General features: G+C 37.0%; 2 protein-coding genes across 2 annotated transcripts in view; one reads left to right on the top strand and one right to left on the bottom strand.

The window, feature by feature from the left end:
• The window catches only part of LOC110563788 (arylacetamide deacetylase-like 2), a 43,110-nt gene that overhangs the window by 20,595 nt on the left and 7,195 nt on the right, over nt 1-15,320 (bottom strand). The gene's annotated exons all lie outside the window — the stretch shown is intronic.
• Nucleotides 739-1,526, top strand: LOC110563789 (selection and upkeep of intraepithelial T-cells protein 2-like). Its single transcript, XM_021660986.2, has one exon. The coding sequence runs from the start codon at nt 753-755 to the stop codon at nt 1,524-1,526; it is 774 nt and encodes a 257-aa protein (XP_021516661.1). The 5' UTR covers nt 739-752.

Genomic DNA, 15,320 nt, shown 5'->3' with positions numbered 1-15,320 from the left:
ACCTCTCCAGCACCGTGTCTGCCTGTATACAGCCATAATTTCTGCCATGATGATAATGGACTAAACCTCTGAAATGTAAGTCAGCATTAAATAAATGCCTTCCTTTAGAAGAGTGAGCATGCTTATGGTGTTGTTTCACAACAATAGAAACCCTGAGACACAGTTTTGCTTTAGATTTGTAGAACCTAGAACATATAATGACCTTTGTAGATGAGAAATCCATCCCTCAGAAGAGAAACACACAAAACTTGTGACTAGCTTCGTCCTCATTCTGCTAGTCCATGATTTGAAATCTGAAAGGGAACCGTCTTTTGGGGGACAGTTTCTACGTCTTTGTTTTGCTAGCTTTACAAGTTTTTTTGTTTGTTTGTTTTGTTTTTTTCTCCAACAACTTCTTGTCAGGAAAGGAGCTTTTTGTTAGGGACAAGCCATGAATGTGGACTCATGTTTATGCTCTACCACACCTGAAGAGTGAAATGGACTCTAAACCTTAAAGGAGTGGCTCCTTAAGGGGCATTTTGGATACATGTAGAACTCTATTAAGAGTGTGAGAAACGTGTTTTGTTTTTTTGTTTTTTTTTTTTCTTAATGGCTGGGTTTTACTTTATGCAAATTTAAACTAAAATTAAAATTTGTTACAAGCACTACGGCACTTTGACACTAGACTGAATTAAAATCATGAGTCAATTTCATACACTGTCTTTTTCTACTTCATTCCAAAAGTAGAATTCTCAATGGTCATCGTAGGAGTAATGGGAGCTATAGAAATACTTCTTGTTACGCACTGTGCTGTCTTTTGCCTCCTTCAGATGGTAGCAGTCACTTCAGAACAATTCACCGTGACTAGCTTACAGAGAACAGTCCTGGCTCCACTGGGTGAAAACCTTGAGCTCAGCTGTCAGTTGATCCCACCACAGCAAGCACAGCACATGGAGATTCGCTCGTTCCGGAATTGCTATACAGAGCCCATGTGCCTGTACAGGAATGGTAAAGACCTGCATGGAGAAACTGTCTCCAAGTATGTGGAGCAGACAGAACTTCTGAAAAACGACATTGGAAAGGGGAAAGTGACCCTCAGGATCTTTAAAGTGACAGCCGATGATGACGGGTCTTACCACTGCTTCTTCAAAGATGGCGAGTTCTATGAAGAGCACATCACAGAGGTCAAGGTCACAGCCACAGGCTCAGACATACGGATTCTTATGCATCCTCCTAATCTCAAAGGTGTGATGTTGGAGTGTCATTCAGGAGTTTGGTTCCCACAGCCTCATATGGAGTGGAGAGACAGCAAAGGAGAGGTCATCCCAGATACATCAAAGTCCCATTCGCGGGATGAAAACAAATTGTTCAACATGAAAATGGCCCTTCTTATTGAAGCCAGTTCCCATAGGAATGTCACTTGCTACCTTCAAAACCTTCTAACTTACCAAGAAGAAAGCATAAGTATTGTCCTATCAGGTAAAATGTGTGTTTGTTCTTCAGTAGCAGCCATTGCCACACATACTTATTATGTGATTTTTACTTGACTTGGTTCCTAAGGCCTTACTTTTTCTTGCCCTTATTCATCACTTAGTGTGTTGTCTCTTATTTTCTTTGATGTATTTATTTTCTTACTCTATGTCCTTGACTATTTTAGTTTGTGTTTCTATCAGTATGATGAAACATCATGTTCATTAACAAGTTGGGCTGGGGGAAGAGTCTATTTGTATCATACTGCTACATTATAGTTCATCATCAAGAGAACCAGAAAGTAGGAACTTGGACACAGAAACTGAAGTAGAGACCACAGAAAATTATCTTTTAATACACAGAACAATGCAGGCAAATATTTAAAATTAGCATCCCTTTATGTTAATTGGTACAACGGAGAGTCCAGAAATTTTCTCAAGGTTATGTGTGGATATTTTAGAAAACTCTTTTAAAACAACTTATGATTAGACAATAATGGACATATTTGTCTAGGCTATATTATAAGGAAATTTGGTTTTCACTTTCATATGTTGAAAATGAAGTTTATATTGTCTTTGCAACCTGAATTAAAGAATTCAGTGCTAAAATTACAAAAGATTTCTACATTTGCTGAGATAAAATTACACTTTTATTTTGCCTATTATCATTTTAGAAGTACAATATAATAATTCAAATGTCAAGTATACAAAGCATGTATGTTCATTATCCATAAGTGATGATTAGGAACATTTGAAGCAGAGAAAGAAACAGCATCATTTTAGAGTGGGATCATCTGATTAATACTGTGATTTTGATGAAAACATAGATATCTGTCACCATAAGCATTAAGTGCACATGAAACAATATAAGGAGAATTGGCATGGGCTTGCTCATGTGTCCTTTCTTCACAAAGGAACATTTGAAAAAGAGAGAACTGTGGAGAAAGTGGGAAAAGACATAAAGACTCTGCTCAGAAGTTAGAAAAGGCCACATCATAGAACTCTGCCTCTTTCTCTTACATCTGTATCAGCTGTAACTGCTGATCATCTCCTAATTCTGCTGCTTTAGATTTTTCAGCCTCCTACTATTAAAGCTGTCAAAGGGCATTTCTAGAAGGTTCCCATTTGCACATAAAATAACACAGTTGAATCAAGGCAGTTTGGGGACTCAAATTAAAGCTGTCATTCTCTCTGTGTTCACTCTTCTGAACATCTTTTCCCTCTCCTATAAACTGATGTAGTTAGCAGACAGTGGAGAATGAGTGGAGATATATGTATACGCAGTGAAAACGTATATATTACATCATCAAATGTGCCAGTTTCTCACTACAAGAAAACAGTTATATCCATTATATCCATTCTGCATACTGTAAGATAACCTCAGCATTCCAGCAATTTTAAATTGGAGACAGACATCAGAAGCTATGGCAATAAGAAAAGTCCAGATGTAATATCAAACAAGTATTGTCATCAATAATTCATGTCTTTATACTATAAGATAAATATGGAGCATGATTTTTCTTAGAAATCAAGTGGGATACCTCTCCAGCACCGTGTCTGCCTGTATACAGCCATGTGGGCCAATGGGGCCTCACAGAGAATGAATTACCAACCAAAAAGCTTGCATGGGCTGGATCTAGACCCCGTATACATACGTAGGAGATGTGTAGCATGGTCGTCATCTGTGTCCCCTAATTATGGGAGTAGGGGTTAGCTCTGTCTATGTTGCCTGCTTTTGTATCCCTTTGCACTAGCTGGGCTGCTTTGTAAGATGTCAATGGCAGAAGATGTGCCACGTCCTGCTGTGATGTGAGGTGCCAGGGGTGGGGTGGTATCCATTACGATTCTCCCCTTCTATGAGAAGAAAGAGAGGGGAAATAGGGTTTAGGAGATGTGAGGGGAGGTCTGGGAGGAGAGGAGGGAGGAAGCTGAAATCAGTCTATAAAGTGATTAAGTAAATAAAATCAAAAAGTATATAAAAGTAATGTTTCTTTCAAAATTATATCAAAAACATTATCAAAATAGTCGAGGTGTGCATTCTTAATCATTGAAAATTTATTATTATTATCATTAAGTATAAACAACTTTTACACTATAAATTACAGGTTTTTTTCAATGTTGGTCTTTACTTTCCAGGTTTCCTCAATGTTCTCCAAAGTGGTGTACAAATATAAGATAAAAAGCTAACACAAAGCAGCCCCATAGCATTCCAGCCTCTTCACAGTGTAGAGATGAAATATTTTCATAAATACTGAATGATGGCAGACTGGGAACCCTCTCAGGTGATACAACTGTTCTCACAAGGTGAAGTTGATTCTTATCTCAAACACTGCAATGTCAGTTCTAACTTGTTTTGCAAAAGCACTACTCCTAAGCAGATGTCGAAATTCATCAGGTCAGGTACCTATTATTAACATGCCATTAAAATTTCCTGCAGTGTTCCTTCATCGTGTGGTACTAAGATAAGCATAAAACAATTTTAGGGAATCAGGGCCCAAATGCAAGCATAGAATAATTTTTGAAGTAGTCTTTGTGGCTGCAATATTTTATAACAGGCTTATAGAAAGTTACTTGATATTCAGTCAAAACATATGTTAACATTATCACTTCGTTAATAATAGGATTATTGCCTATGTTAACAAACCTGCCTGATGGGGACCAAGAATGAAAGAAATGGGGTGTGGAGGCTTGTTCAAGTTCTATCATGCACCAAGCTGTATCTTTAAACCTGGACCAGAATTACCAGAAAGTTCAGGACAAGTTTATTTTGGCAAACATTCTGGTTTTTCAGATGATTGCATAATAATATGATGACTAAATTTGTGAGTCAACACACTTGTATTAGCTGCTCAGAGTTAATAAAACATCATTCCTTTCCTGTAAGGGTGTTTCCAAGGAAGAATAATGTTGGTAGCTTGGCTCACAGATGTATTAAAAGCATCTTAAGGTCCTCCTCCTCCGACACAGCATGCTATTTCACAGGCCAGCTCACTGCAGCATGACATCAATCCAGACAAACCTCCTGCACCAATCAGGGAAGGCCTTAGGAATTCTCATGCTTAGCTAAGGTGTTATTGACACCTGCTGTCTGAAGGAAGGGAGATTTTTCTTTGAGTTTGTGGACACTGGTGTGTTTCCAATGTTCCAGTGAATGGCTTATGCATATAGGCCAGCAGGGATTGGACCAAGTGAGTCATTAAAAAAAGAGAAGAAGTCAGAAAATTGGAAGGGAGACTTAGAGACATACAGGCAGGAGGTTCTAGAGGGAGCTGAAGGAGAATGGAGGCCATATGTGATCAAACTACACACACACACACACACACATATGTACATATATAACATACATGTGCATACACTTACACATATCATATACATATACATATGCGTATATGTGTGTGTGTGTGTGTGTGTAATTCTCAAAGAGGTAAAATGTTATATCCATGAAATTATACCTCTAATAAAATCAATATGCAGAATACTTGTGAAGCTTCTACAACTCAACACTTATAATAATAACATTAATAACTAACAAACCAATGAGTTGAATTAAACATTCACTAAGGAAGAAGTACAAATGACAACAAGCATAGGAAATTAGCATAACATAATTAACTATAATAGAATAAATAAAAATCACAGCAATATATCACTTCACACTCCTTAGAATAGTCATTATTTTTAAACCAGCGATGAAATCAAGAATATGCATGAATTAAAACTTGATACACACATGATATGAATGTAAAATTCTCAAACAAAGGACTGGGCTTAGAAGCAAGATCACTTGCCTGATACATGTATGATCCTAAGATCAGTCCTGAGACTTGAAAAGTCACATCTATAGTCCTGAAGAGTATATTAATAACAGCAGGATAGAAGCTTATCATTCAATGAAGCATTGTATGTGTGAGGTCAGTAGATAACACTCTTCTTGGCCATGGGAATTTGATCTCCAGACCCCATAAGACCCCATAAGGTGGAAGAAGAAAACTAACTCCCTAAATATGCCCTTTGACCTCCACACATGCACCATGGCTTATGTACATCCACACACACACGTGCATATACACAAAAAATGCAAGTGAAAAATGAAAAATTGAAACTAAAACTACTGTATGGATCAGTAGTAGTCACAATTCTGGATATATAGCCAAATGAATTAAATCAAGTAAGAATCTTTCCAAAACTTGTTCATATTATCACTCTTTACAATAACAAAAGTATGAAAACAACCCAAATGTTCACCAGCACATAGAGTTTAAACATGTGAAATAGATGCATGTATATAATTAGATTATAATTTCTAAGATAAAAGGAATGATATATTTCGCTACCTAAATCATCCTTATTGCCATTATGCCATATGAAACAAGGCAATCACAAAAGGAAAAAAAAAATGTGTTCTACTCAGATGATACATTTTAAATAGACAATCCCAGAGATTTGTTAGAGCAAGGAGGAACAGGAATAGAAGTTAGTGTTGTAAAGTGATGCCATCAATGTGCTTAAAGCTGCTGATTTACATTCAAAACATAGTGGTAATAGTAAACTTAGTAGTATCTATCTTCACCATGCTAAAATTGAAATCGTTTTGAATGGGCTTGCTGAGGAAGATGACAGATTGGAAGCAGACACCATGTGATGTTTCTTGAAGGCAAAAGTTTTCAGAAGTAGGAGACATTCCATTTTGAAGATCATCAGAAATAATAAAAAAAAATATCAGATAAGTAAAAATCTCAGAGAAACCGTTTAAGCAGGAAAATGAAGCATAGCTCTGTCCTTCTTCCAGGAAGAGAAGGAGAAAATCAAGGCTTAGGCATAAAAAAGGGAGACTTGCTATAAAGTGACCAGAAGCCCCAGCAACACACAAAAATTCCTGCTATAATACCCCTAAAATCCAAATAGATAATTTGGTGCTTCAATAATCATCCTATCTATATGTGCATCAACAGTGGAGAAGAAATCTGTTTTGTCACTCTCTGTAGCTTGGAGAGCTGCAGCTAGGCTCCATCTCCAAAGACTGACTTACTAGGACCAAGAATTAACAATCACAGGTCAGGAAACCTGGAGGCATTCACTCATAATCTCTGGGTATGAAGTAGCCATACAAGTCTGAGTGGAGGAAGGGGATCAGCCTTATCTCTGACAGCGAAGGGTACCTTGGTCAGTGTCTTCCAATCTGTAACAAGGCCAGTTAGCTGAGGATCACTGGGGATGCTGGGATGTTCAATCTTCAGTGCTGTCTCCCAGTCATCTTATATCCTTGCCTCTGGCAAGTTATGGAGGCCAGACGCAGTGGACCATTCGGCGTTCAGTCCTCTCCCTCCCTCACAGAATGTTTTGAGCTGGGGTGGATGTAAAAGAAACAAAACCGGTCTGGATCCAGATCTCAGTGCTCTGTTTGTTTCTTCTACTCTCCAACAACCGTGGGAGACATTAAGATTAGAAAACTTGGAAAGGATCCACTCTGGGAGGTACAGACTGAGGAGTCTCTGGAGCAAAGGACATGCCCAACCCACAGGCTGCAAAGCAGATTTTAGCCAGCAGAGGCTCCTAGTATCCAGGGAAAAGAAGCTTCCAGGGTGACAGTGGCCGGTTTGCACATCTGATCCTTAACAGCCCAGGTTGAGTACCAACCTTAACAGTAGAAAAAGTGGGGCTATCCAGATTTAGCTGAGTGAATAGATAGGTGGTTTTATTTTACTCTTCTCTTTCAGGAGATGGTTGGTATTAAAGTTGTCAGGTAAATATTATTATGTTCTACAACATAATATAATTTTTCTCTGTGGCCAATAATCTTATACAATGTAGTGGATGCTGTCATTACTCTACCAACAGCCATTCCAATCTTTTTACCATAACATAAACTTGAGGTGCTCAAGCATATCTTCCATACTCCTACATAAAAATTATAATCATCACCACATACATCTCTCACATGTTTCAAATAAAAGATAAGTGAGGTACAAGACTTGATTTTTTTTTCCAGAGAAAAAACCCACACTTCTAATTGCATTCTCAACTTGGTGCACTGACCTTCACATGCCCAAAGCTCCCTATTTAACAGATCATCTATCTCTGTTTTCTCTGTATACAGATAAAGTCCATCAGGTAAACCGTCCTCAGGGTTGACAAGCAATGAGCTTTGCATGCTTCTTTTTACTAAGGCTGAAAAAAATGACTTGAAGAACGAGCTATATGTTGCCAAGTAAATGGCTCCCTACCTAGGTTTTGAATGACCGGGTTTAATATCTTGAAATATTTTACATCTCTGCTTTGCTTAAATGAAAGAAAACAAACAAAAAGCCTCTAGTTATTGTCTTCGAGATTGTCTGTGAAAATTTAATTATATCTTTCACTTTGAAGACGTTATAACATCTCCTGCTAAAACACAATTTTTTACCTAAATTTATTTTTACATTTATCAGAACCATAAATATATTTTTTCCAGAAAGTTGTGTATTAGATTAAATGTATATAATTTTCCAAGTCCTAGTTCCTATAATGCTGTTTACAAAATATGACTGTTATTTCATAGTAATATTTATAATTATTTTTTATTTTGTGTTGTTTTATAAATCGATTCATTATATTTTTGTAATTAATTTTCATTTTATTTTTTATAATTTATTCAATTTATATCCTATTTTGGCTGCTACACCCACGCCAGTGTCGCCATAGTAGCATAAGCTACAGGGCGGGGGATATGATTTCTCCGGAAATAAGCCCCCTGGAAGGTCCCTGGCAAACTCATCCCACTTGGAAAAGAGACATGTTCTGAGATTTCTACACTTCTTCAGTTGTGGCTCTGGGGCTGGAATAGTGAATTCTTTGATCTTTCTCTGTGACTCCTGAAACAGCACAACTAACTTTATAAAGAAATTTGTTATTAGTAGATTGTTAACGGCTTTATAATAAAAATAATAAGTTTAAGAAAAGTAATGAATTAGATTTAGTATTAATAGGCATTAAAAATAGTAAAAAAAATAACAGGCTCCTTCTTAAGAAAAAATAACATGAGAAGTACAGCTGGCATGAGTTTACCCCTCCCTTCAGCGTCTTGTTCCTAGGGAAGATCATAAATCTTTAGCTGGACATAAGGGAGGATGGTTGACAAAGGTGTGTTTAGACTTTGGCAGGTATTCGACTTGGCTCAGAGGACTATTACAGCTCCTGACTTTCCTCTTCACTAGTCAGTGATAATGAAACCATAGTTTGAGGTTTTTGTTTCTTGTTTACGTTGATCAGAAAGTTTCTAGGCAAAGATTTCTTGCGGGCACTGCCCTAGGTTAAAACATAAACTTTGTATCCTTGGTAAAAGTCTGAATGTTCTGGAAAGCATGCCAATTTTAAGGTGCTTCCTTGTGAGATCACTATAAAAATACTAGCTTGACGTCAGTAAAGTTGCAGCAGAGTCAAAACCATCAAGGTGTCTCTGTCTGTCAATTCTTCACCGAAACCGTGTCTGCCTGTCCAAAGCCTTGTTCTCCCGCGGTTGACGGGAGCCCGACTGGGCTGGTCCCTGGCATTTGGCTCCTCCCTGATCTCCTCTTGGCCTCATTCTTCCTCCCTCTTACATCAATACTCTTCTCCTTGCCCTCAGAAAGGGGAAGACCTCCTCCCCTTCCATATGACCCCAGCCTATCAAGTCTCATCAGGACTGCCTGTCCATTCTTCCTGATTCATTATATTTTATATTATTGACCCCATCTTGATTTTAACATTTCCCAGCACTCTGAAAGTTTCTTGTCACATAACTATTATTATATTATTATAATATAATATAACGAAAAGCTTGGAATAATGAGTGATTGGTGGTACTTGAGAGTCTGAAAACTTAGTTGATAAGAAAATTATATAACCAGTGGCTTCTTTTCTGAAAAGATTATGACCTCTACCTTCAGGACAAGTGTTATGCTCTCCCTGGTCTGAGAAAAAATGAAACTCACAATCAGACTTGATGTTATGAGTCATCTCATTACTACAGTAGGTTTCCATTAAATCAATAACTGTGTATACTTTAGATTTTTGTGATTGTGTCTGGAAATGTGTACACACTATTTAATGTTTATTTAAAGCTGATTAAAATGTAAAACATACTCTTGGGAATATTCGTGTGACAATACTTGATTATTAAGGAGACTCGCTGTGAAATTATTCCCCCAGTGTTATGGAAATTTTATTCCCATTGGCCAACATTCTCTATAGGAACCCAGAGCCAACCATTGTAAGAGAAGCAGGTAGGCTAACTTCAGATTTTCACCTCTCCTTCCATACATCGAAGTCAAATCTCCCAGTCCCACCTGTAGCTCTGTTGCAGAACATGTGCGGTAATTTAACCTTCCCCCCTTTCACTCCTGCACCTGTCCCCAGTGGATCACATAGATTTTCCTTAGTAGTTTTGATTGCTACATCTTTCACTTTGTTCCATGCCCTAACTTCGGCAGGCACTCCCTGATAAATCACAGGCCACTCTGAGGAAAAAGAAAGTACACCGACAACTGATATTCAACCCTCCCTCCATTCATCCACCAATCTCAACCCGGATATGTAGCAGAATTTCTGCTGTGCCCCCTCCTCACTATCTGCCCCCATTCTCAGGGCACTAAGTAAGTGCACCGTGGTGGAACACCATGCTTTCTTTCTTCTTGTGAAGCCCTTCAACTGTCCATTTCCATTCCTCACCCTAAGGATATGTAACAAAGATAAAGATTTTTCCTAGAACTTCTGGTGCCCCAAACTATCAGGACCTGAAAGTTTTTCTGCTAGGCCACACGGCCACCACATTTCCAGAAGAACAATAAATAAATAAAATAAAAAGAAACACGAACCAAAAAAATTAAAATAAAAATTAAAATAAAATAAAAAACCACCCACAATAAAGACAAAACCAGACAGCAGCACCATCCGCGGGAGAACAAGGCTTTGGACAGGCAGACATGGTTTCAGCGAAGGTGCTTCTGTCTGGTTTTGTCTTTATTGTGGGTGGTTTCCCTACAAAAAAGGTTTGTACTTTCCCCAGCCCCTGATGCCTACATGCCAACAGAAAAATAAAATTAAAATTTCCAGGACAATAAGTCTCCATGAGAGTCCTGTAATCTTACCACAGTCTCTAAACATCCTGACCTAGCTGAAGTACAAGGAAAACACACTAAAATAGCCTTTATGAATATGATAGAAATACTTAAAGAAAAAATGAATAAATTTCTTTAAAAAAACTACATCTATGAGAACACAAGCAAATAGTAGAAGGAAATTAATAAAACTGTTTGAGATCCAAAAAGAGAAAGAGAATCAATAAAAATAACCAAAACTGGGGTTGGCGTTCCTCTTCCTCCACTGGAAGACCTGCTGGCTATAGGAGGTGGCCACTTCAGATTCCATATCCCCCACTGCTAGGAGTATCTGCCAGGGTGACCACCATAGGCTTCCTGGGGCCTCCCACATACCATGTCCCAGAGATGTCCCTCACCTCCTAGTTCTATCCTCTCTCCCAGCCCACTTTCCTCCATTTTTCCTACTGCTAATCCTCACACCTGTTCCTCTCCTGATCTCCACTCCTACCCAATTTTATCCATCCATCCACCTCCAATGCTTATATTATTTTCTCAGTTGCAGTAAAGCATTCTCCCTTAGGCCCTTCTTGTAACTTAGCTTCGTTGGGTCTGTGGATTGTAACCTGATTATCCTGTAACTATATGGCTAATATCCACTTATAAGTTAGTACATGCCATGCATGTCATTTTGGGTTTGGGTTATCTCAGTATGATCTTTTCTGATTTCATCCATTTGGCTGCAAAATCTACGATATCCTTGTTTAATAGCTGAGTATACTGCTATTATATAGTATACTGCTATGCAAATGTATCACATTTTCTCTATTCCTTCTTCAGTTCAGGGACATCTAGATTGTCTCCAGTTTGTGTCTATTACCAAAAAAGCTGCTATGAAAATAAGTGAACAGTGTCCTTGTGGTATGGTGGAGCATATTTTGGTATATGCACAGAAGTGTTGAGGTAAAAGTATTTCCAATTTTCTGAGAAACTTCCAAATTGACATTCAAAGTGGTTGTAAAAGGTTGTACTCTCACCATTAACGTAAGAGTTTTATTCTGTTTGTTTGTTTTTCCATATGAAGTTGAGAATTGTTCTCTCAATTGTAAAGAATTGTGTTGGTATTTTGATGAGAATTTCATTGAATCCGTAGATTGCATTTGGAAGGATGGCGATTTTTACTATGTTAATTCTACCAATCCATGAGCATGGGAGGTATTTCCATCTTCTGAAAGTTCCTTCAATTTCTTTCTTCAGAAACTTGAAGTTCTTGTGATTCAGTTCTTTCATTTGCTTTGTTAGAGTTACTCTAAGATATTTTATATTGTATTTGGCGGTTTTGAGGGATGTTGTTTCCCTAGTTTCTTTCTCAGCCAGTTTATTCTTTGTATAAAGAAAGGCTACTGAATTTTTGGAGATAACTTTATATCTAGCCACTTTGCTGAAGGTGTTTATCAGCTGCAGGAGTTCTCTGGTAGAATCTTGGTGGTCACCTACGTAAACTATCATATTATCTGTAAATAGTGATACTTAGACTTTCTTCTTCACCTTTATCTCCTTTGTCTTACAACCCTAGGTAGGATTTTGATACTATATTGAAGAGATACAAAGAGAATGATGAGCCTTTTCTTCACCTTGATTTTAATGAAATTGCTTTAAGTTTCTCTCAATTTATTTTTTGTTGGCTATAAAATTACTATTACCTTTATTGTGTTTAGTTATATACCTTGTATTTCTGATCTCTCTGGGACCTTTAACATAAAGCAGTGTTGGATTTTGTCAAAAGCATTTTCAGAATCTCATGAGATTTTAGTTTGTTGACATTGTGGATTACGTTGAGGGATTTTTGTATATTGAGTCACCCCTGCATCCCTGGCATGAAGACCTGCGATGATCGTGGTGGATGAATTTTTGATGTGTTCTTAGAGTATTTTAGCATCTATATTAATAAGGTAACATGGCCTGAAATACTCTTTCTATGTGGTTTAAATATTGGGATGATTGTGGCCTTATAGAATGAGTTTGACAATGTTCCTTCTGTTTCTATTTTGTGGAATAGTTTGAGGAGTATTAGTGTTAGGTCTTTGAAAGTCTGGCAGAATTCTGGACGGAAACCATCTGGCCTAGAGTTTATTTATTTATTTATTTACTTACTTACTTATTTACGTATTTGGCTAGGAATCTTTTAATGACTGCTTCCATTTCTTTAGGGGATAGAAGAATATTTAAGTTTTTTACATAATCTCAATTTAACTTAGGTAAATGGTATTGATCAAAAAAATCTTCCACTTCATTTAGATTTTCCAATTTACTGAAATATGGGATTTTAAAGTAAGAACTAATGATATTTTAGATTTCTTCGGTGTTGGTTTTAATATCCCCTTTTTCATTTCTGATTTCATTAATTTGGATATAATCTCAGTGTCTTTTAGTTAGTTTGGTTAAGGGATTGTTTATCTTGTAGATTTTCTCAAAGAACTAGTCCTTGGTTTCTTTGTATTTTTCTCTTTGTTTCTAATTTATTGATTTTATCCCTGAGTTTGTTTTTTTCCTGCTGTCTACTATTTTTGTTTACCTGTGTTTGCTTCTTTTTGCTCCAGAGCTTTTAGGTGTGTTGTTAAGTTGCTCATAGAAGACTTCTTTTTATGAAGGCACTTGGTTTTATCAACTTTCCTCTTAGTGATTTCATTGGTTCCTGTAAGTTTGGATATATTCCGTCTTTATGTTCATTTAACTTTTATGATGTATTTAAGGTCTTCGCTTTTTTTCTCTCTGACCAGAGAGGTCAGTGAATGGAGAGTTTTTCAGTTTACAGTAGTTTGTAGGTGTTCTGTTGTTTTTGTTGTTGTTGAAGTCTAGCTTTAGTCCATGGTCCATGGTGATCTGATAAGATACAAGGCCTATTTCGTTTGTTTTGTATTTGTTGGTGCTGAGATGATATATTCTTTTGATTTTGGTGAAAAGTTCTCTAGATGTCTGTTAGGTCCATTTGATTCCTGAAATCTGTTAGTTTCATTATTTCGCTATTTAATTTCTGTCTCAATGACCTGTCCATTGGTGAGAGAGGAGTGTTGAAGCTCCCACTATTAATGTTTGGGGTTCTATATGTGATTTAAGCTTCAACAATGTTTGCTTGCCTGTTTGTTTGTTTATTCATGTGTTGGTGCCCATGTATTTGAGGCATAGATGTTTATAATTGTGCTGTTATCTTGGTGGATTTTTTTCTTTGATGAGTATAAAGTCTCCTTCCCTATCTCTTTTGATTGTCATTTCAATGGGGAATTAAATTTATTGATGTGGAGAGATATTAATGACCAGTGCTTGCTGGTTCCTGTTTCTTGTGTTGGTAATGATAGTGGTTGTTGTTGCAGTAGTAATGGGAGCAGTAATGTGCACAAATACACACTTTTGTTTTTTAATCTTGCTGCAGTGGAATTATTTATTGCCTGCATTTTCTTGGGTGCAGTTAACCTCCTTGGGTTGGATTTTTCCTTCTAGTATTTTCCGTAAAGCTGGATATGTGCATAGATATAGAATCAATTTGGTTTTGTCACGGAATATTTTGTTTTATCTCTCTATGGTGGTTGAAAGTTTTTCTGGGTATAGTAGTCTGTGCTAATATCTGTGGTCTCTTAGGAGTTATAAGACATCTGCCCAGGCCCTTCTGACTTTTAAAATCTCTGTTGAGAAGTCAGGAGGAATTCTGCCTTTATATGTCACTTGGCCTTTTTTCCTTGCAGGTTTAATATCCTTTCTTTTTTCTGCACATTTAGTGTTTTGATTATTACTTGGCAGTAAAAATTACTTTTCCTGTCCAATCTGTTTGGTGTTCTTTAAGCTTCTTTTTAGAAATCACTTTATAGAAATCACTTTCTTTAGGCTAGGGAAATTTTCTTCTATGATATTGTTGAAAATATTTTCTGATCCTTGGACCTGGGTTTCTTCATTTCTTCTATTCCTATTATTTTTTTTATTTCATCTTTTCATAGTATTCCTGATTTCTTGGATGTTTTGTGTCACCAACATTTTAGATTTAACATTTATAAATAATGTATAAGTTTCTTCAGTTGTACATTGTACACCTGAGATTCTTGCCTACATCACTTGTTTTCTGTTGGTGATGCTTAACTCTTCAGTTCCTATTCTATTCCCAAAGCTTTTCATCTCTAGGATTCCCTCATTTTGTGTTTTCTTTATTGTTTATATTCCCTTCATCTGTTTGACTGTATTTTTCTATATTTCTTGATTTCTATTGTACCCTCTGAATCTTTTGTTTGTTTTATTAAGTTTATTTTTTAATCATTTTACATCCCGACTACAGAACCTTCCCTCCTCTTTTTCTTTCTCACCATCTCTCCCCTTCTCCCTGCTTCTACTCAGAAAAAGGAAAAAAATAATAAAAAAAATGAATCATTGCTTTCTGCACTTCAAATATAATCAGGACTGAATGCATCCTCTTCTCCTGAGGCCAGGATGGATCTTGCTAGGGTGATATGATTCAAAAGCAATCAAAAGAGGTCTAGTAAAGAATGCTTCTCTATGTTGGTAAGTTAAAAGAGGAATAAAGGTGGGCTAGGAGAATAGGCTGAGAGAGGCTTTATAAAGAAGCCAAGAGGATTTTTTGTTTTGTTTTGTTTATTTTTTATTTTTATATTAATTACAGTTCAGTTACTTTGTATCCCAGCTGTAGCCCTCTCCCTCATTCTCACCCAATCTGATCCTCCCTTCCTTATCTCCTCCAATGCCCCTCTATGAGTCCACTGAGAGGGGAGGTCCTCCTCCCCCTCCATCTGTCCGTAGCCTATCAGGTCTCATCAGG

This window comes from Meriones unguiculatus, chromosome 2 (assembly GCF_030254825.1).
Source record: "Meriones unguiculatus strain TT.TT164.6M chromosome 2, Bangor_MerUng_6.1, whole genome shotgun sequence".
Lineage (NCBI taxonomy): Eukaryota > Metazoa > Chordata > Mammalia > Rodentia > Muridae > Meriones > Meriones unguiculatus.
The sequence above is the reverse complement of the archived record's forward strand: the minus strand, read 5'-3'. Positions and strand labels throughout refer to the sequence as shown.

Coding starts and splice junctions, on each gene's coding strand:
- LOC110563789 (XM_021660986.2), top strand. CDS start 753: ATGGGAGCTATAGAAATACTTCTTGTTACGCACTGTGCTGTCTTTTGC.